At 47.2% G+C, this 26530-nt stretch overlaps 1 protein-coding gene and 1 long non-coding RNA gene across 4 annotated transcripts in view; one reads left to right on the top strand and one right to left on the bottom strand.

The window, feature by feature from the left end:
* Nucleotides 1-16386, bottom strand: part of JDP2 (Jun dimerization protein 2) — a 29427-nt gene extending 13041 nt beyond the window's left edge. The window contains exons 1-2 of one of the 3 annotated variants that reach the window (XM_067533002.1): nt 16157-16386; nt 1375-1598 (exon numbers count right to left, since the gene is read on the bottom strand). In XM_067533002.1, coding sequence (XP_067389103.1) covers nt 1375-1598; nt 16157-16196 — 264 coding nt within the window. In that variant the 5' untranslated portion in view covers nt 16197-16386. Of the gene's footprint in view, nt 1-1374; nt 1599-12469; nt 12584-13118; nt 13186-16156 lie in introns of those variants that run through there. The other 2 variants (XM_067533018.1, XM_067533010.1) reach the window with 2 other exon arrangements.
* A 238-nt stretch (nt 16387-16624) lies between these two features.
* Nucleotides 16625-18194, top strand: LOC137142586 (uncharacterized). Its single transcript, XR_010916968.1, has 2 exons — nt 16625-16706; nt 17742-18194. It is a non-coding gene; the product is annotated as an uncharacterized lncRNA (long non-coding RNA).
* Nucleotides 18195-26530: the final 8336 nt, after the last annotated feature.

The following is a 26530-nucleotide window of genomic DNA, read 5'->3' on the forward strand; positions in this document are numbered from 1 at the left end:
GATAATCATCTGATATCAGCTCCCAGTGTGATGCTGTGGCGAAAATAGCTAATACAATCCTTGAATGCATAAACAGGGGAATATCAATTAGGAGTAGAGAGGTTATTTTACCTCTGTATTTGGCACTGGTGCAACTGGAATATTGATTCCAGTTCTGGTGTTCACAATTCAAGAAGGTTGTTGATAAACTGGAGAGGGCTCAGAGAAATTCCATGAGAATGATTAAAGGATTAGAAAAAACATACCTTATAGTGATAGACTCAAGGTGCTAAATCTATTTAGCTTAATAAAGAGAAAGTTAAGAGGTGACTTGACTACAGTCTATAAGTATCTACTTGAGGAACAAATATTTCTTCCGACTAGCACAGAAAGGTATCACATGATCCACTGGCTGGACACTGAAGCTAGACAAATTCAGACTGGCTAGAAAGTGTCATTTTTTAACAGTGAGAGTATTTAACCATTGGAACAACTTACCAAGGGTCATGGTGGATTCTCCTCTGGCAATTTTTAAGTCAAGATTGGATGTTTTTCTAAAAGACATGCTCTAGGAATTATTTTGGGGGAAGTTCTATGGCCTGTGTACCACAGGAGGTCCGACAAGATGATCACAATGGTACCTTCTGGCCTTGGAATCTATGAATATGTATTATTCAAATAGCCTTCTCTTCCCAACAGCTCTGTGTTGCAGTATGCTCCCTCCCTAGCTGGCAAGGAGTACTGGAGAGAAAAATTAGGCATTTCCTTTCTCTAACCACCACACCATGCTCTTGCCATCCAGGCAGCAAGGAGCCCTAGTGCCAACCTCCATGTGACCAAAGGTCCATTTTCACAGCTGATGGAAGATTCTACCCTAACACTAGATAGACAAAGGGCCCATGACTTCACTCTCTGATTGGCTCCCGAAGTTGAAAAGTGGGTGGGTGACCTGGGCCTCTCTCCTCTGAGCCAGAGTCTGAATTTACTCATCTATCAAGAGCGCTGGAGGACAAACTGGGATATGGAGCCTTTCACTGCTGAGTCACTAGTTTGCACCCAGCCCAGGCCAGAGTGGCATGAGATGAGGAGGCTCCCGCGTGAGATGAGGTGGGGTTATCTCAGTCCAGTTTTCAGGCCACTTAGCTCATTAAAAACTTTTGGGGCCATCTTGGCAGACAGACCAGTAACTGAACGGCCCATGAAAATGGGACTGTCCTGGGGTCTCCACAGGGCAGAGGCCATGGTATATTGCTTGCAGGGGAGGCAGCATGAGGGGGAAAGCTTGTCCTGTTACTACCCATGGATAAAGAAGGCATCTGTCTATAGTGCCATTAGAACAGCCCCCTCCAGAGTCAGGCAGGGCTTAAGGAATTCCCCCTTCCTCCCAGAACTCACCTCACTTTTCACGGGCTGGGGCCTTTTCCCAAGTTTCACCTCCAGGAAATGCAGTGGTGAGATCATGGCCCCGATGTTCCGGATGTCAGCGTACTTCAGCTCTTCCAATGTCAGGGCGGTGCCAGGGAGTCCCGTCAAGGGGCCAAGCCCAGGCAGAGCGCCAGCTGTCAGGGATGGATCTGGAATCTGCCCTGGCATCATAGCAGGGAAAACAGCTCCACGCTCTAGGGAGAGACAGAGACACAGGCCATTCTAGGGATTTAGCCAAGGCATCCCATAAGTTGGAGTAAGCACTGCTTACTCCAAAACCCCACTACCCAACAGGGCTTGAACCAGGGGAAGCAGCGGCTTTCTCCCTTTCTGCCCTCACTCCCAAACCTCTGGAACACCAGGTGTCAGCACCACCCCCTAATCTGTTATGGGGGATCCCTCCCCACATCCTTCTGGTGCCATTGAGAGGGTGAAGAGACAAGTATAGTCTCAGAACAATGAGGAGCCAATTCCCCCCGGTCCTCTGCTCAGATGCTGCAATTTGAGCCCAGGGGAGAGTCTGTGGCAGAAGCACTTAATCTCATCCCACCTTTCCCACTACAAAGCAACACCAGAAAGGCTATTGTACTCCCCTGTTCCCTAGATCAGGCAATATTATTTGAGAAAGAGGAATCCTTCCCCAGCTGTAACACTCCTTGCGTACTGTAATTGGTGATAGACACTCAAGTCCCAGCAGGAGAGCAGCACGGACATGAAATTTCCAAACATTTGAGAGTCCTCCCATAGGAGCTCAGAGTCACAACCATATCTGACAGATGCCGGCAGAGGGTTCAACTATGGATGAGAGCATGGCTATGCCATGGGACCTCCATTCCCCAGTTCTATGGTTCTGTTGAGCAGATTAAGCACATTGACTGAACAATAACAGTGCATATTCCAGGGAGCCCAGAGTAGAAAGGAAGGGGCTTTGGAGACACCAGTACAAGTCAGTAACTACATACAGTTGTTCCCAAGGAAGCTGGCAGGGGAGGGAGGTCATACAGGAAAAGAGGCACAAGAATGATTATACGTATCAGTGCAAGAAGCTCACAAATAAGACTTGGTGGGGATATTGCAAAACCTGACTATGAGTGATAGAGAAAAGTTAGGTTTGGTCACAGAGGCTGGGGGGCACCATAGTGTTACCCACACAGGATTCCACAGCCTCCTTGAGAAGGAATGCCTGCGAGAGGGGGAGCATCAGGCAGAACCTGTGTGGATAAAATCCCTAGGTCAAAAGAAATTAACTTTAGTAGGAAGGACACACCTGCAGATCAAGACGGGGAGAGAAATCAGACAGGGGCAACAAAGTACTACACAAGTGATAAGATTCAGCTACTGATGTTAATGGATCAATAGTCCCTTCAGGATGTGGTCTGGAGAAACAATTTCTTGATACTATGGATGACTGCTTCTTGGAACATCTTGTTTCAGATCAGACAAGATCAGAGGCTACTCTAAACTTAGTTCGGAGTAATTCTCAGGCATTGGTGCAGGAAGTAAGTACGGTGGAGCCATCAACAATTACCATAATGTGCCTTGGCTCTGATATCCTCTCCAGAGGATCAGACTGACAGCCAGGTCTGTGACATTGAAATTCAAGCAGGGGGACTTTGCATGAGTGAAGATGAAGGAAAATGCTGGGAAATTAAAGTCTATCGAATCAGCATGGAGGCTGCATAAGACTAACTTAAAATCACAGATGGGATACATTCTACAGAACAAATAAAAGGAAGAGGGAAGGAAAAGTCCACAGGTACGAGAAAAAACGAGAATCCTGTAGCACCTTAAAGACTAACAAATTTCTGCGGGCATAAGCTTTCGTGGGCTGCAACCCACTTCGTCAGATGCATGAGGAGTTTATTCTGGCCAAAAGCAATTTAATAAAAAAAGAGAGAGAAAAGAAATCCAGGCCAATGAGGCTAATAGACTGGGGCAAACTGTGGCAGGTCACTTACAAGCAGGAGAATGAGGGGAGCTAAGAGGAAATATGAAGAACAAGTAGCCAGGCTATGAAAAAGAGTAAGAAGTTCTTTAAATAGATGAGAAGCAGGAAGCCCATGGAAGAGTGAATGGGGTTGTGAGACCAACTGAGTGCATAGAGAACAGCTGGGTACCACCTATACTGTAACTAAATCTATGTTTGTGTAACAAGGCTGACACTCGCAAATGCCCCAGTTACAATATACATGGTTCAGTTTTGTCCATGCAGCAGCTTTTTTCACAACACAACCACGTCACCATGTTTGTGCATAGCACTCATTACTCTGCCTAACTGGGGGTGCATTGGTGCGTTCTGGGAAAGTCTGCACTTCTATTCTACACTGCCTCAGCAAGGGACAGTGTACCCAGAAGACGTACACAGAGCAGGAGAATGTGGGGCAATGCACTTTGGGATGTCCTGTTACTCAGAGAGCTGGAAGGAAGGAGGACTAGCTAAACAAGGAGGGTTAGAGGGTACCATCTATACAGCCCAGCAATAGTTTTAGAGCTGGTTATATGTAGCCAGCCTAGGCAGTTGGCAGTGTGCAATAATAACCCCACTAGGGAAACAGGCAGCATGATGGCAGGTGACAAGGTGGCTCACATTGGAAAGAACAATTTTAAATCTTTATGCACTCTAATGGGCTCTGAACTGGCGGTAGCCTCTAATGGGAGAGGTCCTGGCGTCACAGTGAGCAAAGAAGGGCTTCTGCTCAACACACAGCAACGGTAACAAAAGTGCCAATGTCTTGGAATAGAAAGTAGCATGGGAAACCTGATAAGGGCATTATTGTAAATCAGGGTGTGTCTCACCAGGAATCCAGCACTCAGCTTTGGCCATCAACTCCAAAGGAACAGAGCCGAAAAGGAAAGGTAACAGAAGGGATTAGAGGCACTGGGGAAGGAAGTGTTTGATACAAAAGGACCTCAGAGACAAGGACATTTTAGTTTGGAAAGGAGAAAATTAAGCAATAAAAAAAAGATACAGAATCTCAACTAATGAATAGTCTTGTTGAGCTGATGCTACTTGATACAAATGGATTTTCTTCCAGTACTCCTACCTCCTTGGTATAAAAGAGAACTAGAAAGAAAAAAACTAGTAATTTTATATGGCCTGAGAAGAGACAGATTATCAGCTGGCTGGGGATCCAAAGACAGAAAACAAAAAAAAGCTAGTAACCTCCCCACCTGGAAATTCCATCACTGGCCAGCTCTAATTCCACATGTTTGGAACTGGTTACATTTTACAGAAATTCAAAACAGTATCCCCCACACAGCAGCACATCACTCTCCTTTTATTCTTTCCAACCTGATTTATGGCTACAACACTTTGCTCCCTTAAGAGATCAGACAACATTCTGTCCTAGGCACTGCTCTGAAAAGTGTAGTCAGGTACTCTGGTACCATCCCCAAATTCTCAGTGGACTTCCTGAATAAACTGTCCCTCTTGGTCAGAAAGACACTAATTTAAAAAATGTGTGCTTCCAAAGGGCAGTCAACCTTTGGAGATTTTTTCCAGGACACACAACTGCAGGACTTGGAACTGTTCGGAATTAATTCAATCTATTTTGGGGGATTTCTATATATGCCGACAAGTTAGACATTTCCTAGACATTGATTCTAAAGGCAACTAGTAGTTAACCTCTGCTGGGAAGAAAATCTAAGGGAAAAAGGAGTTCAGGAGAGTGGGCAGTTTCTCAGAGACAATATTAAGGCACAACAGCAAATTATCCTGATGCAAAGGAAAGATAGGAAGAATAATAAGAGCCAAAATGGCTCCATTAGGAGCTCTTTAATGATGTGGAAATCAAAAAGGAATCCTACAAAAATGGAAACATAGACAAATTGCTAAGGATGAGTACAAAAGAATAACATGTAGGAACAAAATCAGAAAGGCTATTCAGCTATCAAAAATGAGTAACACCTAGCAAGGGACATAAAATACAATAAGAAGAGGTACTATAAAATATTAGGCGTGAGAGAAAGATGAAGGAAAGTGTAGAAAAATTAGAACTTTCAATGTTGCCAGACATAAATTGTAGTCACTTCAGATATCAGCTCCTCTGCTGATGCTCTGACATCCTGGAGAGTTGACCTACATTTCCTTCCAATACATAGATGGTCAGTCTTGTTCCTGGTAACTCCATCTGGGGAATTCCAAGTCACCTGATGGATATATTTGTGGGGGAATAGTGTTCCATCAATTATGATCCCTGATACCAGGCACAGTTCTACCAATCTTTCACTGTTCTGATTTTGGCAACCAAGGCCATGCCTGTCCATCGCTTTCTCCTTTCTGTTGCTGTCATCCCCAACGCTGGCCTTGACGTCCCCATTAACAAGCATATGTCATGCTTGGAAATGTGATCAGCTGGAGTTTGCAGACAACAGGAGAACTGATCTTTGATCTCATCATCATAGTTGTCTGTTGGTAACACTGAGTAACTGTCATTTTCATGTATCACGTTTGAATTCTAGGTCGGAGCCATCAGCAGCTAATGGGCACCCAGTCTATAAGCAATTTTTCTGCTTTGGAAGCTATAACTAATGCTGCTCCCTCTGAGTGCCAACCATCTTGCTCCCCCGAACATATTATGGTTATATTTTAATTTTTGAATATTTTTTGTCAGTTTCAGGCCATTGACATTCGCTTAAGCCACAGATTTTGAGATTACATTAATCTGTCTGTTTGGTCGTTTGTGTGACTTGTTGTTGTTGTTGAACCCACTGTTCAAATGTTGCAGAAACCTACTTCCCTAATTCATTTTACCTTCAGCAAAGAACCTGTCAGATTCTTGGATTCCTGATGGCTCCCCTTACTTGTCATTTCTGCCGAGACAGAGTGCATTATTTTGGCACGTTGTTTGTCTGAATGGCTACCTTGTTGTGTTTCCATAACTAATTTTTTTTTTTAATACACACAACTATAGGGTGTTGGCTTTATTGCTCAACCCCCAACCTGGAAGACCAATGGGCTCCTCTACCCTTTGACCAATCTGGCTCGGGTGACCCTATCAGGGAATGAAAGCTCCCCAGGGAATTGCTATGTTAAATGTTATTAATTTGTAGAAATTAAGCAAAAACTAAGCATTCAATACACTGAGTGCCTTAGCATGCAATAGAGTTTTTCTTTTCCTTCTGTTATCAGATATAATTCAGTACTCTCTCATTCCCATGCAACTGTTCCTCACTTTGTTTATTATGAATGCACTATATATATATATATATATATATATATATTTCAAATAAATGGTTTACACAAGGCCAGCTGAGCTACTATTTACCCATTCCTGCAATACAAGCACAAGAAGGCACCTTACTTTAAAAAGCAATAACTTTAACCCTTAGATCACTTCCAGACTGCAGGGTAATGAATGCTTAGAAGAATGCCATAGAAAGAGGTGCAGTCTAAATTGATAAAAGGGCAAACAGTGATCATCATTAGATTATTTGCCAGTAACTAGAACACTACAGTCTCCAAGACCTGCATTTGTATCTGACCCTCTTAGATAATTGTGTGCTAGGTACAGGCAAATGCTAACTTTAATGGAAACTACTGAACTTTTGTTCACTACTCTGTATTAATCTATGGATCTTCCTGATGCAAAGGAGTCAAGTATGTCTAGTGCATTAGAAAATCAGCTGTAGTGACATTAGCTAAGACAAAACTGTGAGGGCTCTGTGGGCTCTCAAGGTACAGTCAACGGCTGGGACAGCTCAGAAAATAATCTCCCTCTTTCTACTGAGGATACGGTGTAAATCACTGTCAGAGATGGGCTGCCAGGTTAGCTAAAGTAACCATGAGCCTGCTGCAATATGGCAGCCTCTGTCTGCCTAATATTGCAGGAGTTACCTATACATGCAACAGCCTTTCCAACCGGAGTCAGGAAAGCAACTCCTGGAGTCAGACCCTGGACCTATGCTGGCTTAAGAAGCAACATCAATGCCCTTCCCAGAGACATCCACCCAGACGCCCTTGCCCTCCCCTTCCTTCGACAGATGGCCCAAGAGGGTCGGATGTGAATAGACAGATGCAGACTTTATAAACACCCATCCCTGCAATGCCTTCTCCCAGAATCCTTGTGCCCCAGGGAATGGATCCCCAGCGCCCTGATGACTGTGGCAAGGAGACAAAGTGGCTGAGGGGGACTGCTCCCCAGGAGATAGAAGCCAGAGCCCATTTCCGGTGTGGGAAGGGTCTGGCTCTGCCTTGAACTTCTGTTTATTTTCACACAGATGGCAGAAATACCACAAGAGCCTCTCACAGGGAGACAGACAGACAGCTCTGCCTTTGGGCTTTTTATGAAGGCTTTGCTAGAGCATGAATCCAATCAAACAGCCCTGCTGTCTACCTCCCTTCCCCTGATGTGTGAGTGAGGGAGACCCACTGCCTGCCCTCACACCCCATCAGAGAGAGAGCCCCACTGCCCACTTCCCTATCGGAGACAGAGAGAGTGCTATTCCCCAGCCTCACGCCTCAGCCGAGAGCCCCATTACTTGGCTATGCTGCCTACCCCAGCCTTTTGGGCTGCGCTTGGGAATGTTATCTCCAATGCTGTCACAAACAGGATCTTTTAAACGAGAACATGTGTTCCAAATCCCCAGGCGTAAAGCTCAGCCATCTGCAGAGCCCACTGGAGCAGCCACCCCCTAGGAGGGACCCCTCAGCCTTCAGACATGCCCAGTGCAACGCTGAAGCCGCAACTACCGCTCAGGCTGCATTAGAGCCCTCCAAACGCACAATCCCTCCCAGAGCAACCATCCCTGCTGCTGTCTAACTTGGTAGTTATCAGTCCCCTTCATGTCACATCAGTTGCTGCTCTGGATGCAGACCGCTTCTTAGTCCTCCTCCTTGCCTCCCTCCCCCCACCCGAGATTCCTTCCCTACTGTGTCCATCACATATGCTCATCTGAAAAATAAAACTAACTGCCATTAGCTAAGCAATCAGCTCTTGTTCCTCCTATTTCTCTAGCACCTTCCAACCCAATGAATCCCAAGCTTTAAACTACTAAATAAGCTATACATCAAGATCACACTCTCTCTGCACGCTCCTCTCCCCCCACTGCCATCCAGCCATCTAGTTAGATTGTGAGCTCTGTGGGGCAGGGGCTGTCTTTTTGTTCTGTGTTTGTACAGCACCTAGCACTACGGGGTTCTGGTCAATGACTAAGGCTCCTAGGCTCTACCACATACAAATCATCATCTCTGGAGTGGAACACGACAGATGTTTAACACCACCACATTGCACAGCGACAAGCAGTTTAGGACATACAGATAAGGACTATCTTATTTCCAGCTGGAACATCTGGGGGAATTTAGGGAGGGAGAGTGTAATTATCTCAGCTGGAATTTAGCCTAGACACTGAGGTTAACAACCTGACTCTTGTGAAAAATCCCCTGGAACATTTAATGACCACAAGTGGTCAGAAGAGGAGTTTATTTTAAAAAGACATGTAATCAGAAAGCTGGGACTTCCAGCAGCACCACACCATCTAGTACTGCAGTGGGGACCTAGAGTCAGCACTGACTGAGAGGGAAGAATGCCCTGTACATATTCTTCAAAACACTTCCTGCAATCCCTGGGTTGTTCATTAAAAGTCTCCCATCCAAATAATGACTGGGACTAGTCAATGTATACTAACCCTGCTCAGCAGACAAGCCCATTTGTACCATTAGGTTGTCTGGCTGTAGGTTAACTATCCTTCAGTGCTTGGATCAATATTCTGAACCCTAAAGGCAGCTGGAAAATCCCTTAGACCAGCCAGCAATAGATGTGACTCCACACCCACCTTTCCCTCTGTGGGCTGCTCTAGTAGCTAAGGAGAAACAAGCGGCTAGTGCAGTGAACTGCAGGTTTTGCTCTCCAGGACAGCAGATTTGGGGCCACATTTTCCAAAAGTACTCAACACAGGGCACACCTCCCATGGTTACACCAGTGGCCAGAATCTCAAAAGAGCTTAGCACCAAACTGAACTCTTCTGAATATCCAGCCACTGGAGTGCAGCGGGAGCAGCCAACTCAGCCCAGAGTTTGGGGGAGAAAGGAGGCGAGAAGAGCCATTGTACAGTGTTCATAGTTGCCCACTCTGATACTGGCTAGTTAGCAACACTGAGACTCTGGGGGTGGGATGGAGGGTCCTATTTATTCCTCTTTAGCAGGGGCCATAACACAGGACCTCAAAGCACTGTGAGGAGGGGAATACTATATTTGTGAGAAAGGCACAGATACATCCATAGGGGTCTTAAGGGCACAAGACTGACAAGCCACAGAAAGACAGAGTTTGCACTTTATTTCTCAGTGGATTCTGTCAAATCCCCCAACAGCCAAGTAAACCTGGGAGACAAGGTGGAAAAGGTAATATCTTTTATTGGACCAACTTCCAACGGATATTACCTCACCCACCTTGTCTCTCTAATATCCTGGGACCAACACAGCTACAACTATACTGAGTCTGCAAGAAAACATGGGACAACCAATTGCTGCTCTGAACAGAGCTGATTTGGAATGCAGCCCCTGCACCCCACTTTCCTCCGCCCGGACAAATGGGAATTTCTCATTTATTTAGTGGGAGTTAGACTAAGAATCTGCTCTCCAACAAATGGTATTCCCAGACATCCCCATGTAAGAACTAACGAGTAAATTCCCGATGCAGGCTTCTGGCAAAGGCCTCCAGATAGAAATTTTCATGCAAGGTTCAAGAAACATGCTAAAAATTCCGAGTCTGAGTTGCTGAAGTATTTGTCTCTTCTGTGCTCTCAGCGATCGTGCGCGTGCATGCACACACATACAAACACACACACACTGAGTTTGGCAGTGGTTGCGTTCCAGAGCTGGTAATACAAGCCATGAAGCAGGCTGCCAAGACAAGCAACAAAATGAGCCAGGTCCCATTTCATTGGCCACCATACACTGCATATGGCCCTGGAACCAGCCAAGAGAGTGTTCTCACCCTCCTTGAAGGCATAGGAGACCCTGTGTTTTCAAATACACCTCCACAGGGCCTTCATTAAAGGAAAATGGAAACATAATGTGTGTGTGTGTGTCTCTCTCTGTGTCTCACTATTTCTCTCTTTCCCCCAATTTGCTCTCAAAGCTATTTCCCTAACACTGAAAAAAGAAGAATGCCTTCTGGAACAGAAAGCGCAAAAGAATGTGATTTCCATTCAGTTCTATGCCTGACTACTAAAACGATCTTGGGACTGAGTGAGCAGAGGGAGCTCCAGGGGCTCCCTCTCTTTTCAGGGCATAGAGAGCAAGTAGGAGGAGGTACACTCATGGGGAAGCGGAACATATTGCGATTCTCCTTGTAACAAAACCAAAGTGGGCCACAAGGCACTCAGATTCTTTTATTCTTAACACAGAGTTACTAGTAAGTATTTAACACACATTGGGTGGACAGGTGAAAACCCAAAATCTGCAGAGATGCTACAACCTGCTCCCCACTGGTGCACCAAATGGAAACAAGTTGCATTACCAGGACCCATCAAAACCAAGCATTAACCAAAACACATGGCTAGAGTTAGGGCAAAATACTGCATTTGTGAACCTTGACTCCGTGCTCCATGCCTGCAGGTCTCCTTAGGGTACGTCTAAACTGACAAACTCTACAGCACCGAGTCTCAGAGCCTGGGTCAACTGACTCCAGTGGCTGGCCTAAAAACTGCAGTGTAGACATTTGGGCTCAGGCCGGAGCCTGGGCCCTGGAATCCACGGCCCTCGCTGGGTTTCAAAGCCTGGGCTCCCGGCCTGAACGTCTACATTGCAGTTTTTAGCTCTGCAGCAGGCCTGTGAGCCCTAGTCAATTGACCCAGGCCTGCTGCAGCAGTGCCACAAGTCTAGTGTAGGCATACTCTTTCTGCTTTTGTTACGCGCCCATCAGTGCAGCATCTAGGCACCAGGAACATCCGGGAGAGTTCCTTACACAGAAGGAGAATGGAATGTCAGTCAAAATCCAGATGCATCTAAGAGGAGAATTTTGCCTGTAGACACAGTAGACAATTGGCACTGGAGCCAGCCCTGCCAAGAGGCTTCTATCTTTGCCCTTCAAGAAGGTCTGTTAGCCATAGCCCTATGCTGTCAGCCCATCCTCCTTAACCTGCCAGAAGCCCTGTGGACACCCAGACATGCATAAAGTCCTAGCACCCAAAGCTCCAGGCTAGGAACCCAACAGGACCCAAAGCCCCAGGCTTCACCTCCCCCTTTCATCACTTTCCTTTTGTTGTGTCTCTTCACTTGTCTAGTTGGGCTGCCAGCTGCGGAGAGCAGGGCCTTGCAAAGCGCCCAGCAGGCTGCTGGGACTTTCCAGAAATGACAGCGATGGGTACCCAGCGCCAGGCCCTACACAGTGCGGGGTGTCTTCACACCGGCCAGTGCGGTCCGGGGGTCGGGGCCAGGCTTTGCACAAACTCTAGCCTGAGCTTCCATTCTGCTCTCCCTGCCCGGCAGCCCTCCGGGCGCCTAACTCGTGGGCGGCAGCGGAGCGGTGAGAACTTAGGGGGTCGGCCCCGGGCCCAGCAGCTCCAGCACCAGCACACGTTCCGGGGGCATGGCGAGCAGGGGGCAGGCGGCCCTCGGGGTCAGTAGGGGGACGCGCAGCCGCCCTGCTCTGGCCATGGAGAGGGACGCGGACACCCCCAGCCCCTGGGAAACCGCCAGGGGCCCTGGACAACCGAGCGCCCGCCGCCTGTGTGTGAGGGGGACGGGGCTGCACGGCAGACCCCAGAGCAAGCCGAGCCGAGGGGCAACAGGCAGCGTCGCGCCGCCAGCTCCCAGGGTCCGGGGAAGAGGCCCAGAGCCCCCGACGCTTCCCCCGATCCCGGATCCCAGCGGCCGGTGTAAGATCCGGGCTCAGCAGTAGTCTGTTTCTCTCCGGGGTCCCGGCCAGTCCCCGCTGCTACCCCCGGCAGGGAGCTCTGGGGTCCCAGGGCTGCCCGACCCCCCACGTCTCGAGCCCGGTTCTGCCCGGTGCTGAAACCCCCCAGCCTCCAGGTCCCGCTCCTGGCCCCGCACCGAACTGCCCCCGATCCCGGCCCCGCACCGAGCTTTCCCCCGATCGCGGTGCGGCGCGGCGCCCAGACCCACCGTGCAGAGACAGAAGGCGGCCGAGGTGCCCCCGGGGCCCGGCCGCAGGAGCCGGAGACAGGCTGCACGCTCAGCCTCTGCGCTGCCGCCTCGCTCCGGCGCGCTGCCCCTGTCCCCAGGCCCGTCCTGCCGAGACTGGTCCCGGGAGGAGCCGGAGCAGCCGCCGCCACCGGGGCGCCTGGCCAGCAGCCGCCACCACAGCCGCCGCCCCCCGTCGCTGCCCCGGTGCGTCCCTCCCGCAAGCTGTGGCGGGCGGCTGGGTGGGTTGCATCAGCCCCGGTTATATAGCGGCCCCTGGGCTGCGGGGAGGGGTCGGGAATGCGGAACCTGCCGGGCTGCCAGCTCCAGACGTCAGGGAGGGTGGAGAAGAAGGGACCGCAGGGGAGGAGAGCGCAGGCCGGGGGTGGGACCAGCTCTACAGAGACAGTGACCTCCATCCCCCTCCTCCCCGGCGCCGCTGTGTGTGCACATCCCCGCGAGGGAGGGAAGGGTCAGCTCCAGAAAACGTGCTGTGCACCCCCTGCGGCCCTCCTGCGCCCTGCACAGCCCGCCGAGAGGGGAAGGCAGGACGGAGAGGAGGGATCAGCCGCACATGAACTCCTCTTCTTCACTCCCGCGGGGCGGGGGGCAGTGGCTACACGGCACATACCTCCTCTTCCTCACTCTGTGCATGCCAGAGGGGCGGCTGGAGGAACCAGCTGCAGGCTACATACACTCCGCCGCCGCCTCACGCTGTAGATCAGAGCAGGGGATTCAGCTACGCAACGTGAGACAGATGCACACTGATCTCCCCATGCATCGCCCACTTCGCCGCCCACATTTTGAGAGAAGGGAGGCGAGGAAGGTGGCGTTGCCAGGCTCCCCGGCCTTCAGGGCCTGCCTCACCCCCTCTTCTGCATTATCCACACCTCGGCGAGGGCAGGAAGGAGGTGCATCGTGTTTCAGCTTCGCCACCACCCCAGCGCTCCGTTTGGGGGGTGGAGGGGGAGAAAGGGGTACTGGAGGTGGCGGTTCCAGGTCTCCCACTTCTCATTCCTACTGGCTGAAAACGAAGAGGGGAGTTGAGAAAGGGCTGGAACTACCGAATGACTTCATCCCACCACATCTGGGGGACTGGCAATCCGCAGAGAAAGGTGGAAGGAGGAGGGGGCTGCAATGAGTCCTCACACACATGGAGGCACACAATGAGCCTCATCTTATCCTTGTTCTCTGTCTTCACCATCACTCACATCTGGGAGGTGGACAGGGTGCTGGCTCCTTCACCATACACCTACAAAGGGCCATCAACCTCTTTGCTCTCAGTTTTGTGTCCGTCTCTCCTTCACCCAGAACTCTGAGAAGGATGCAGAGAGGCAAACAGAAAGCAGGACTTTTAAGGCCACCTCCATACGACTGCTGTTATCACCTCCCCTTTCTATCACCTGGATCTCGTGGGAGATTAAGGCTATCTTCAAATGCTCCATATGTAGGTATCCACACTTATACTACTCTCCTCTTCCACCACATATCAAAACCAGACAAGGGAGCAGGCAGACTGGGGCCTTCAATAATTTATATGCCATAATTTGAATCACTTTCTTCTTCCTCCCCTATATGACATTTGTCACCCACCTCACCCACATTTGCCAGATCATACTGGGTTTCAAGACCACAATGCCCAGCTACAGGAGTATGGGGTACTTGTCATTGATTCTAGATACTCAAACAGTTATACTTGCCAAAAATACCATCTTCCACCTTATATTGGCAAGAATACCCTACAGCTTTTTTTCTAATGAGAACTTCCTAGCTCCAGTGGTTAATGAGTTCATCCCTTCACACTGCACTATGTAGTTCCCCCTACCTGAGACTAAAGATAGTGATCATGAGGCAGGTGCAGGTAATACATCACACCTGTCCTCTAAGAAGGGTACACTGCAGAGATCATATTATGCCAGTGCTGCACAAACTGGACTGGATCTGAATTCACCTCCCATACTGTTTCCACCTTCTGGTATTGATCTCAAAGCTTTTATTGAGACACATGAGGGGTGCTCAGATTTTTTCATAATGGGTAGAATGTTTCAGCTGAAAGATTGTCTCATGCATACACTCCCTCCCGTTAACTATCATCCAGCCCCACATCCCCTGTCATTCACTTCCTGTCCTTGATCACCAGGGATCCTAGAAACCCATTTGCCATGGAAAAACACAGAATTTCCATTTTTACAGAGAATCTTTAATTTTTACATTTTGTGGAAAAATAAAAACATATTCAGTGGGACCCTGATTATCTGATCTAATTGGAACTGGAGCCAGATCAGATAATAAACATTTCAGATAATCAGGAGCAGGACCATCCCTAAGGGGGTGTGGGGCCTGGGGCAAAGCACACTGTGTGGGCCCCCCACCCGGAAGCCAAGCCTGCATTTGGGCCCCCTCCCCCCCCAGGCCTCACATGCACAGGGCAGGAGGGGTCCTCAGCTCCCACGGCGCCGCCCCCCCAGCTGTCCTAAAAAGGGGAGGTTGCTACCTGTGTGGGAGGGAACACGCCACTTAACTCCTCCTGTATGGGGCAGTGGAGCCCGGCTCTGTCTGGGCTCCAGCGTCCATCCGTCCCCACACTTATCCTTGCCCGTTTCTCCTGCTCTTGTCCCACAGCCCGGGGCCAGCTCAGATGGGGCAGCCTCACCCCCTGGCCTGTGGGGGGGCACTGGGCTGGCCTTTCACAATGCACAGGGGGCGGGGAGCGCAGGAGGCTCTGAGGGGCAGCTGCTGCTGCGCGTCATGAAGGGCCAGTCCTGCGCCCCCCTGCAGGCTGGCACCCGGGGGCCTGGCCCCCTCGGTATGACACTGCCGGGACCCTGGAGGCAGCCACCCGCCTTCCACCTGGTCTGGAGCGGAGTCCCACAAAGCGCGGGGCCCCTATCCACCCTACCCTAGGGACGGCTCTGATCAGGAGAATGGGTGGGACTCCAGCTGTCATCTTAAAAATTGTAAATATATCAATAAAATGTGCTCAGCTGATGATATATATATATATATATATATCGTGAAAAAACAGATTTTATGGGGGGGGGGTTTTAATTGGAGAATTTTGTGTTTTTTTAATCATGGAAAACTAGGATCCCTGTTGATCACATAATAGCCTTGGGACAACTACAGCAATTGCTGTCTTGGAAAAGTCACATTAGGTATTTTTAGTTCTCTTTAATGTGTCTTAACAGCAGGAAACAGTAATAAGAAGCCAGCATCATGCAGGTTCTCCTTAGACTTCCAGCATGTGTCCCATGGATCACATTTTCAGAACTGCTGAGATAGGCCAATACTATCTCAAGAATCAACACTCCTCAGATCTGCCATAGCAGCTGCAATCCTTTGGCACACTATAACGCACAGAGTCCAGAAGAGAACCAGAAGCAGAGCCTTCTGAACAGCAGGTACAAATCTCCGGACTCCTTCCCAAAGGAGATTACCATGATGAGTCCAACCCTTACTGCATTCAGAGTGTTGCTGTTAAACTCACCTCTTCACCAAATTATTCGCCAGATACTCAAAGCAGAAGAAAACCTTGGTAGCAGCTCAAGAAGAAAGAGGAAGATGGAGAATTAATAGTCCTATATGGACAGAGCTCACTGTAATTAATAATCCATGTCCAGAGACCAGATTCTACAGTAATAAATGCTAATTAGATAGCTAGATAGATACCATCATGCTCACTCTTCTTTTCCCTTTGATTCCTTGTCATTAACTTCTTCTTTTAATCATTCATAGAAGGGAAGCAAAAGAGAAAGTCTAAACTGTTCTTCTTCACAAGCATCTCCATTCCCATCCTCCTCTTCTTCATCTAGAGCTCAGGGAGAGGCAAGAGTGAAGTAAGAAGGCTGGGACATTTGCCACAATTCATTCCTCATGAATTCTTGCATTCATCATGGGCTTCATTCTGCCACCCTCTGCACATCATCCTATTGAAACTGATGGCAGAATTTGGCCTTTTGGGGGATTTCTCCCATCACCTGTTAGAGATGTTGGGGAAAACCCAATTAGAGACAAGCGCCACACCTGTGAGGTAATTGAATGATTGTCTTCTGGACTGAGGGGATGGAGTTAGCTGAGGAGCCATTAGCCACCTGGGCCTTATAAGTAGGTTGAAGGAGGGCAGGGGAGGGATGAAATATGAAGATGATAGTTTTCTTCTGTAGAGCGGAAGTAAGGCAGATAATCTCCTGGGATAGGGCTTGGAGGAAATAGGGAGATGGTGAGGAGCAATTTCTGGGGTCCTTGTGGAGAGACTGCAGTAAGAGAACCCTGTCAAGAAACTGTGGGGAATGGTGTGATTAGCCCAAGAAGGGCAGAAGCAGGATTTGTTTTGGCCTCTTTGGTTTGACTGTTTAATTGGATTTCTGTAACCCTGGAAGGGGTCTGAACTTTCAAGTGACTTGGCTGGAGGGCCAGGCTATTCTTACCTTCATCCCTGCCTACTTCCTCATCTCAGTCCTTTAGTCTAGAGAAGCAGAGAGCCTGAAAAAGGTCTAACTTCTTCCTGTAAATGCAACCCCATTTTTCTAATTTCTCTCCTCCCTTTCCATCATTTTCTCATGGGGTGAGGGGGACAGGGAGAGAAAAGGCTGACAGATCAGATTTCTCTAGTACCTTAAACTTCAAGGATCCCAATGTGCTGTGTGAGCGACATCTACAAGAATCACTCTCCTATCATTGAAATGCAGCTACAGCTGGATAGAACATGGCAATCAGCCTGCACTTTCAGCATTACACAACATGATTCAGGGAGAGAAAGGAAGAACCATTTCTCCATGGGAGTTTCAAGGAGACAGAATATAATGAACTGGAGCAAAGTCGGACTAGGGCACTGTTAATAGCTCTTCAGCAGCCCTTCCTGCTCCTTCAAATAGGGAGGAGAAACAGTGCCCTTTCCATGACTTGAGCTGGGGAAGGGAAAAAGTGATAGTTCAAATTCTCCCCTTCCCCCAATCTTGTTTCCTTTTTCCAACCAGCTGTGCTGAGATGTCCACCTGCATCCCTTGATTCTGAGCACTAGCCTTTTTTCTTTGCTCCTCCTCTCTCTTACCCCGATCTTGGAGGGACTGACAACAGGAGGCTTCTACCTTGCATGCTGAGAGGAGGTGGTACTGAGTCAGATAAATTAATCAGACTTATTCAGATGCCATGTACACTCCATTTAGTCTCTGGAGTTAGATCCCTTTGAGATTAACCACCAGTTCCACAGAAGCGTCGATTACAGTAGCATATTCTTCACCTGTCATCTCCTCAGGAGACTACATGGCCTGTACGAGAGCTCCCTGCACTGTGTGAGTGACCAGTCTGCTGTGAGATTGAATAAGAGTTACCTGCATGGGAAGTGTGCAGGCTCTTCGTTCAGGAGCTGAAGAGGCGATACAACTGGGGACAACTTGTGTTTGCTGGGCACTCCTGTCAAAGCCACTATAGCATAGTGTTGCTCTCAATTAAATGGAAATGCAGTTAAATAAGTCTCCTAGGTCTGTATTGTCTTTTCCACAGATTGGCCCTGCAGGTCCTAGGGGGGCAGATGTGGCTCCACTACTATGATATGACAAGGGAGACAAAGTTAGTCCTAAGTGACTTGTTTAACTTAACTGTGTAAGGGCCTGATTCAGGAGTGCATTCCTATTCAAAACAGCACTTAAACACGTGCTTAAGTGCTGTGCTGAACAGGGATGGACGTAAGTGGGTACTTACATGCTTTCCTGAAGCAGGAACCCTTTTTTCACATGAGTATTTTTCTAGCTCTTACAGTTTTCTATGATGGAACTGTTCTTTTCCCAGGCTGGGTTTTGCCTCATGTAAACATGAAATATTTATTTAGATGTAATTTCATTTGGGTGGTAAGAATTCATTCATCACTCATTACTTCAGTGGGAAAAAGTGAACAGAAGTCTTAAAGAAGACACAGTCTCAATTAAAAGATAGGAAACTGTAGGGCAAACAAATCAGTCCCTGTGCAGGGCCTAGTGCGGTCTGCAATTTCAATGGAAACCCTTATACGGACAAAGAAAAATGAACATTTGCCAGAGTCTGTGATGGCTGCACAGAAAGCTTGGAACCACCAAAAATACAACAACACAAAATAATAAACACATGATACCTCAGCACTGTAAATTTATTACTTGCTTCAACATAAGTTCATGTATTTTTATGCAATACAGAGTATGTGGAAGGATAAAGGAAGTGGGTATGAAACTGGGGCAATACAATAGACACAGGGAAAAAAGGACATAAAATGCATATAAAAAGCTCTATAAACAGAAAACCTAAAATCAACAAAGCAGTTTTAACTGAAGAGGATTTGATCCCAGTACTTTGGAAAGGTAAAGCAGATGCTGACTAGGGGGAGTTAATTCACCTTTTCTAGTATTTTCACAGTTCTTCACCTTCCTTCATTCATACATTTACAGAACCACCAACCTGTGCACGTGCCTAGATCAAGTGACTGCATGACTGAATTGCTGTAAACTTTGTCCTTCCTTGCCCTGTTCCTTTGGACGGTCATCTTTACTTGTTGTGTCACATCTCATATTTAGATTGTAAGCTCCCTAGAGCAGGGCCTATGTTATTCTATCCCCGGTGGCCACTTTAGCCTTTTTTGCCAAAAAATTCTCAATGTTGTTACTACTGTTCAGCTCCACAAATGGCAACCATGCAATGTAGACAGTGCTCCTGCTGGCCACTGGCATTTTAAGCACAATGTCATCTAATCCTGCTCAGAGCAGATCTACACAACACAGTGCTGAAAATGCTGCCCTAGGGCTACCATTTGTGGAGATGAACTGGGGCGGCATTAGTGGGAAACATTTGGCAAAAGTAGAGTGTAGACAAGACATAGATCTATTATTGCATCATCTAGCACAATTCTGAGTAATGAAGCCATTATTACTAGGACAACAAGAGTCTTATACACTACAATGTCACCCCTCTTCTTTATTACAGCTGGGTAGCCCAGAGATATGTATGTCAAATGCCTAGACAGACATGCATGCACCCACAGATCCTGTATGTGGTTTTTCATTGCTGTTCTGCACAGAGCTGATGGGGTTAATGATTTTCTCTCTGCCCACTTGGGATCAGCAGGCAGTGTGATTGCTCCATTTAGCTCAGATTCCCCAGATTGGCTCCTAGCTTCCAGACTAATTATCTAATATCTTTCTACATTAAATGGTATTTGCCATCTGTTGCCCAATCACCTAAACCATCCACATCCTCTGGAATCCAGTTCAGTGTTCCTCATTATTTGCTCTGCCTCCAGTATTAGAATAATTTACAAACCTGGATATCTTATTTCCAAAACCCTCATCCAAATAACTTATGTTTATTACGAGCAACATTGGTGCTAAAACTGACCCCTGGGTTTGCCACTAGTTGCCCCTTTCTAACAAAAATGTTTCTATCTGTGGCTTCCCTTTGCTTCTTTCTTAAACCAGTTTTCTGTTCCGTACCCTAGCCTTTTAGCTCATAGAATAGGCTTGAGGTAAAGGCAAAGGAATGGAACTCAGGACTTTCAGAAGCTATTCCCTCCTCTGCCACTGACTTGCTGTGTGATCTTGGTCAAGTCACTTAGGTCAACATTTTCAAATGTGAGCACCTAGCTAAAAACTGATTTTGCAAGGTACTGAACACCCACAGCTCCCAATGACTTATACACAGAGGGAGTAACTGAAGCCCATACCATTTATTTACGAACATAGGAATAACTAGATGATAGATCAGACTGCTAGTTCATCTAGTCTAGTATTCTGTCTCTGACAGTGCTCAGAACCAGATGATTCAGAAGAAGGTGCAAGAAACCTTACAATGGACAGTCAATTATGGAACACAGAGCTCCGGTAAGCTCAAAAGCTGTCTCTCTCACCAACAGAAGTTGGTCCAATAAAAGATATTACCTCACCTACCTTGTCTCTTTAGTGTTCTGGGACTGACATGACTACAACACCATTGCATCCATACTTTAAATCATTTTCATTGTGTGTCTGTATCTCCTATTTTTTCAGATAAGGGTGACCGGAACACCAAGTGAGGGTGTACCACTGATTTATACAATGGCATTATATTTTCTGTATTATTTTCCAGCCTACATCTTATGCATCTTAACATTTTGTTTGCTTTTTGGCTGCCACTGTGAATAGAACAGATCCTGGGCTGCTCCATCTTGCACTGAGACACTGATCCAGTGCAGATTGGGGAAGCACAAAACTAACTTTGCATGGACTCACCTACACACATGAATTGCACCGAATGCTTGGGACCTAGGTTTTCCTGTCTCTTACCCGGTATTTAATCAACAACAGTACTTTACTGTTCACCTCATGAATACTTAGTTTCCTTAACAGACCTTGTGATAATAGACACTGTCCAAAGCTTTTTGAAAATCCAGATCAATGTGGTTTCCACATCCCCCTTTATTCACTATTCTACTGACATGCTCAAATAATTCTAATAGATTAGAAAGATGCAATTTTCCTTTACATTCATCAGGGATGGTCAAGGTATATATGCTCCTGCCTCAGCACAGGAGACTGATCTAGATGACCTCTCAAGGTCCCTTCCAGCCCTATGTTTCTATGATAGCATGGTCATGTAGGTGTTTTGTAATTCCGGTTTTAATTATACTTTCAATCAATCTATCTGGGACTGAAGTAAGATTCACTGGTCTGTGATTCCTTGGATCACCCCAGCACTTGTTTTCAAAGAAGTGCAACATTTGCTACCCTCCTTCTTCTGGTAGAGTAGCTGATTTTAATGAGAGACTGCATATTTTCATTAGTAGCTCAAACACTTCTTTCTTAATCTCTTGCAGTATGCTAGCAGGAATATTGTCCGGTCCTGGGGACTTTTGGCTCTATGATAAATTAGTTCATTCCAGCCCCTCCTCTTGTGACACCTCAGTGTCCAACAATGCCTCATCTCTGTTATCTGAAAAGAGTAATTCAGGGGCATGTATCTCCCCCAACATCCATTGCTGTCAAAATCATTTAGCTTCTCTGCACTGTCCTTATCCTCCTTAATTGTTCCCCTTTGCCCCGCTAGTCCAGCAAATCCACCAACTCTCCTGCAGGGTTTCTGTTTCTGTTATACTTAAAGAATGTCTTGCATGCAATGTTGTTGGAGCTGTGTTGGTGCCAGTATATTACAGAGAGACGGTAGGTGAAGTGATATCTTCTTTGGATCCGCTTCTGTTGGTGAGAGAGACAAGCTTTTGATCTTACAGAGCTCTTCTCGGTGTGAGCTTGTCTCTCTCACCAAAGGAAGTTGGCCAATAAAAGATATTACCTCACCCACCTTGTGTCTCTAAAGAATGTCTGGTTATTTGTGTCTGTCTGCTCTTAAAATTCCCTTTCAGCCTTCCTGCACCCACTCTTATGTTTTACCCACTGCAGTTTATTCGGCTAGTAGCTTCACTAGGGTTGGATTTTCATTTTCTGAATGATACCTCTTTGGCTTGAATAACCTCTTGCACCTTGCCACTTAGCCAGACTGGGTTTTTTGCCTTTCTTTGGATGGTGCTTTTTATTAGAATGTTATTCATGAAAGAGTAACAAAAAAGTTCTCATTTCTTATTCAAAATCTCTTCCCCCATAAGGCTCATCTCCCCTCCCCCACAACACCTCACTGTCCCATCCTTGCCCTCAGCACTCTTAGTTTTCTCACTTTTTTTTTTTTAAACTTTGTCCCTTCCCTTTACTCCCCCACCCCCCTCCACACACACACACACACACACCCTGGCTCAGTATTTGAAATCCCTGCCCATAGCGACGAAAGGAAAAAACAACAACACAACACTCCAGCCTGAGGGAGGCCAGAGTTTAGGATTCCTTCCGAGAAAACTAATCAGAAGACTGGGAAAGAGAGAAAGCAAAAAAGAGATGCAGGAAGAAAGCAGGGATGTTTCAAGGAGGGAAATGAGTTAATAGCTCAGGGAAACCTGCTGGGGTCAAAGACAAAATGCAGAGAAGTAATGGAGGCTCTCACCTAAACATATCAGTGAGAGCTCTGCTCTCCTAGAAAAAGACTTTTCCAACCAGTAAGTCTAACAGGATCCAAAACTTTTATACATGATGATGTAAAAAGAAGGGATCTCTGTGCAGATGGTGAAGAAAAGCTGAGGTCTCAGTGAAATACACAGGGCAATTGCTATGAGGAAGGAAGGGTCAATGCCCCAGGGGAGCACACAAAGGAATTTCCCTGCCTGGGCTTGAAGGGTTAATACCCCAGGGGAGGACACTGGGAAATCCACTGTAAATAGGTGTGGTTTTCTTTTCAACTCTAAGTAAAGACATTTTCTCTCTGAACCACTCTGGACAGGTGAGAAATTGGAAGGAGCTGGAGCCTGCACTTCCCATTGACACAGTTAGTACAGGCCTCCCTGCTTTTTACACAAACTCTCCAGCCCAACAATTTGTGCCTGGTGTCAGGAATGCTCAGCATGGGGGTTCCTGGAATGCCAGTAGGTAGCTGTTAATGTAAAGCCACGGGTTAACCGGGCCGCAGAAGACAACATTAGAAAAAGGGTAACTTCAGAATGCTTGAAAATGAGGGTGTAAAACAGCAGAGCTAAATACATGGTGTGTCTGCACTACAGTGGCACAGTTACAGCACTGCAGCTGTGCTGCTGTAGTGTAGATGGTTCCTACGTCAGCAGAAGGGGTTTTTCTATCAAGGTAGTTAATCCACCTCTCCAAAAGCTAGTAGCCAGGTTGATGAAAGAATTCTTCAGTTGACCTACCTGCATCTATAGTGGGAGTGAGGTCAATCTACCTATACTGCATGGGACATGGCATTTTTCACAGCCCTGAATAATGTAGCTAGGTCGACCTATGTTTTAGAATGTAAACTAGGTCATAGTGTGAGCAGCACTGTGCAACCTCCCCACCACAGCCTGGCCCAGGCATCTCAAGTCTACCCAACCTGCCTCTGCGCTGTGCCATTCTTTCACCTCAATTTATAGGAGTTTTACCCCTTTCCATAATCCAATTTCACCATTTTTTAATGAACTTGCAGCAAACTACTCCCATATATTAACTAAAGGGAACCCTCTTTTAATCCACTTTTCCATTTCCGTGTTTTTTAATCATAAAGGAGAATTGTCCAGTTTACGGGCCATGCTTGTGAAGGCTTCGTACGCTCTATTCAACAGCATGTCTCAGTTTGTCGGTTGCATGTAACACAAAACCTTTTGAAGGCTGCACAAATTCCAAAATTTCAGGGAATGTTCTAGGCATCAATGGGTAGAACCCTACCGATCTGGGGGGAAATGGGAAATACATGCAGTCCCTGCCAGCTCTTAAAGCAAAGCCATAGCTACTTTTGCAATTGTCTATAGATCAGACAACTGGTTGATGGCACCCATTAATGCCTGCCAGCATAACCAACCCCATCTCCTCTCTGCTCATCCTCCAAATAGTTTAATGTGTTGACACCTGAATGACTAATCGCTCTGACAGAAAGAAGAATAGTAGTTGGCGGGGAGGGGGAGAGTGGGGTGTGCACACAGCCTGATATGGGGGGAGAATGTGGGATGCTGGTATGGGGGAAGGTGGGAATGGGGGTCAGACAGAGTCCCTACCATGGGGGGAGAATGGGAGTCCTGGAATGGGGGAGGCATCCCCGGTGGGAGGGTGGTTGGGGGAACCTATTGTGAGACAAGGGGAGAATGAAAGGCACACAGAGATCGTGGCAGGGGATAAGAGGGTAGTCCCCAGGGAGCTTGTGGGAGCTTGTGGAAGGGCATGGAGGGGTCTGAGGAGTCCCTACTATGTGCAGTGAGCTCAACCTAAATGAGCTACAAAGGGCAATCCCCTAGTAAAAGCAAATTTTAAAGCTCATTTTTAAATGTCCAATTTTGGCTAGTTAATGAAAGCATTCAGATGCCCCAGTGAATGGCACAGTATACACACCTGAATGGAACAGAATAGACTAGAACAGAATAAAACAGCCCGTAGAAACCAAAAACTGAAGTCTGTTGGCAAGTCAAATTTGTCTTTAAATTTGGGCGGTCCAATCCCGCCAAACTCCTTCTGGTCTCCCTCTATCCCTTTGTTCTACCAAGCCCCTACTAGTTGCCCTACAGCTCTTTGTTCTACCAAGAGTCTACTGGTCCCCAGGTGCTTACCAAACCTTCTCCACCATCAGTCCTTCTGAACACAAATTCTATGGAAGGATCATCTGCAGGAAGGTGCAGAGTCCATCGGTTCCCTGACTGTCTAGGCTGTACAGGCCATGACTGAAGCCAAACTGGCCCTAACTAGCAGGGTTCTAGCCTGTGAGATTTGTAGGCCAGGGGACCACGTGATGGCTGCATGGAGCAGGGGAAACATATTGCCCTCGGTTCAACATGTGAAATGAAAAGATAACTCAGTAGAAGCCTGAGGGCTTTTGAAGATATGCTACAAGTTGTGGGAGACACAGGCAACAGGGATTGGAGGAGTAAATCTTCCCTATCCCCTCAGCACTCATATACACCATTGAAGACAGTAAGAAATGGTGCTGGTGGGGGAAGAGGGAGTGGGGCATGTAATCTGGTAACCTGTGATTCTTATGGTTTTGATCGATTTCAGTGTATAAGCAACCAAAGTAGCGACACCAGGCATATCCTAATCCAACAGACATATCCAAAATTGTTAGAAACATACTAGTCACAGATATTTGTGCAGAACCATGGATCCCTGTTCTCCAGCAAGATAGTAGGAGAACGGGAAATGCAATATAATAGATGGGTAGAACTATCTGTGCCTCCTGCCTTATCCCACAGTGAAGTCATATGCTACATTTGGGATACAACAGCCATTATTTCCAAGACAACAGATTACAGTGTCATAAACATCACAGGACAAGGAGGTGGTTGGAGGGTGGGAAAGAGAAAAGTCCTTCTCAAGCGCACAATTAGCTACAGTAACAACAAATGGGATCCCAAAGATTCCTGGTGGAAGGGACTGGTTTCCTATGCCACCATCCTAGGGTTTTTCCTCACACCTCCCTCCACGGGAGAGCCCCCTTGAAAGCTGCGTCCTGAGGATGCTACCGCCATTGGATGTGCTGACCAGAGTGATGTCATTCCCCAGTTGTGTGGGTAGTCATGGTAACTGGGAAGGGAGGCAGCAGTAAGTACCAGACTCTATTCCAGCCTAATGGGTGTATTTATACAGGATCAAGGTGAAGGGGTCAGGTACGCCAGTCATAGCAAGAGGGGCTTTAAGGTGATGGAAGGAACACTGTAAAAATGGGTCCTTGCTACCACCTATATGTGCTCCCTATAACCCCCTCAGCTCAGATTCAACAAGGCTTTTCTACCCAGCAAAGCTATTGTAGCTTCAGAAAAGCCATCCTGGATCATGCATCAGCCACAAAATGGCCAGCTCCCTTCCAGTTCCACAATCTTTACAGAGGCTGAGTACTGTGACACTGAGAAGGCTCAGCGGGAGGGGTTCCCGGTGCCAGCACTGGGACCACTAGAAAATGAGCATGTTTCTGTTTTAAAAACTCCCTTTTTACTCATCTTGAGTATCAATAAAGACAACAATCACCAGTCATCAGAGCAGCCATTCACAATCCTTCCACCCAGATCTATCAGAGACTCCACTCAAGATTACAGGTAACAAAAGCTTTGACTGTGTTTTTAAAAGGCCAAAGGCAAATGAAACTTGCTCCCCAGAATCCATTCCATGAAGAGCCCCTGTGTATGAGCCACGTGAAACATTAGGTTCCCTGAGGCACTGAGCACCTTGAACCACTAGATGAAGTGATAGAAGAGACCAGTCAGGGAGTCGAGGTTTCATCCACCTAGAACCGTCCTGCATGAAGTAAGTGGGGAATGAGAACCAGATGAGACCATTACCCAGTAAACAAACATTTTGTATATAAAGATCAGCAAGACTTGGCCGTACCAACAGCCTAACACAAACCTTTGCAGACAGCCAGAGAACTCCATTCAGACACTTCCTAGCAAGTCATTCCCTCCAGCCACCATCTATTTTCCTGATCTTAGCCTTCCTTTGTTGGTGAATTTTTAGAGGCCTTGTACTTTGTATGTGA

Source organism: Emydura macquarii, unplaced genomic scaffold (assembly GCF_026122565.2).
Source record: "Emydura macquarii macquarii isolate MOO-44397 ecotype Brisbane River unplaced genomic scaffold, CSIRO-AGI_Emac_v2 contig_374, whole genome shotgun sequence".
Classification (NCBI taxonomy): Eukaryota; Metazoa; Chordata; order Testudines; family Chelidae; genus Emydura; species Emydura macquarii.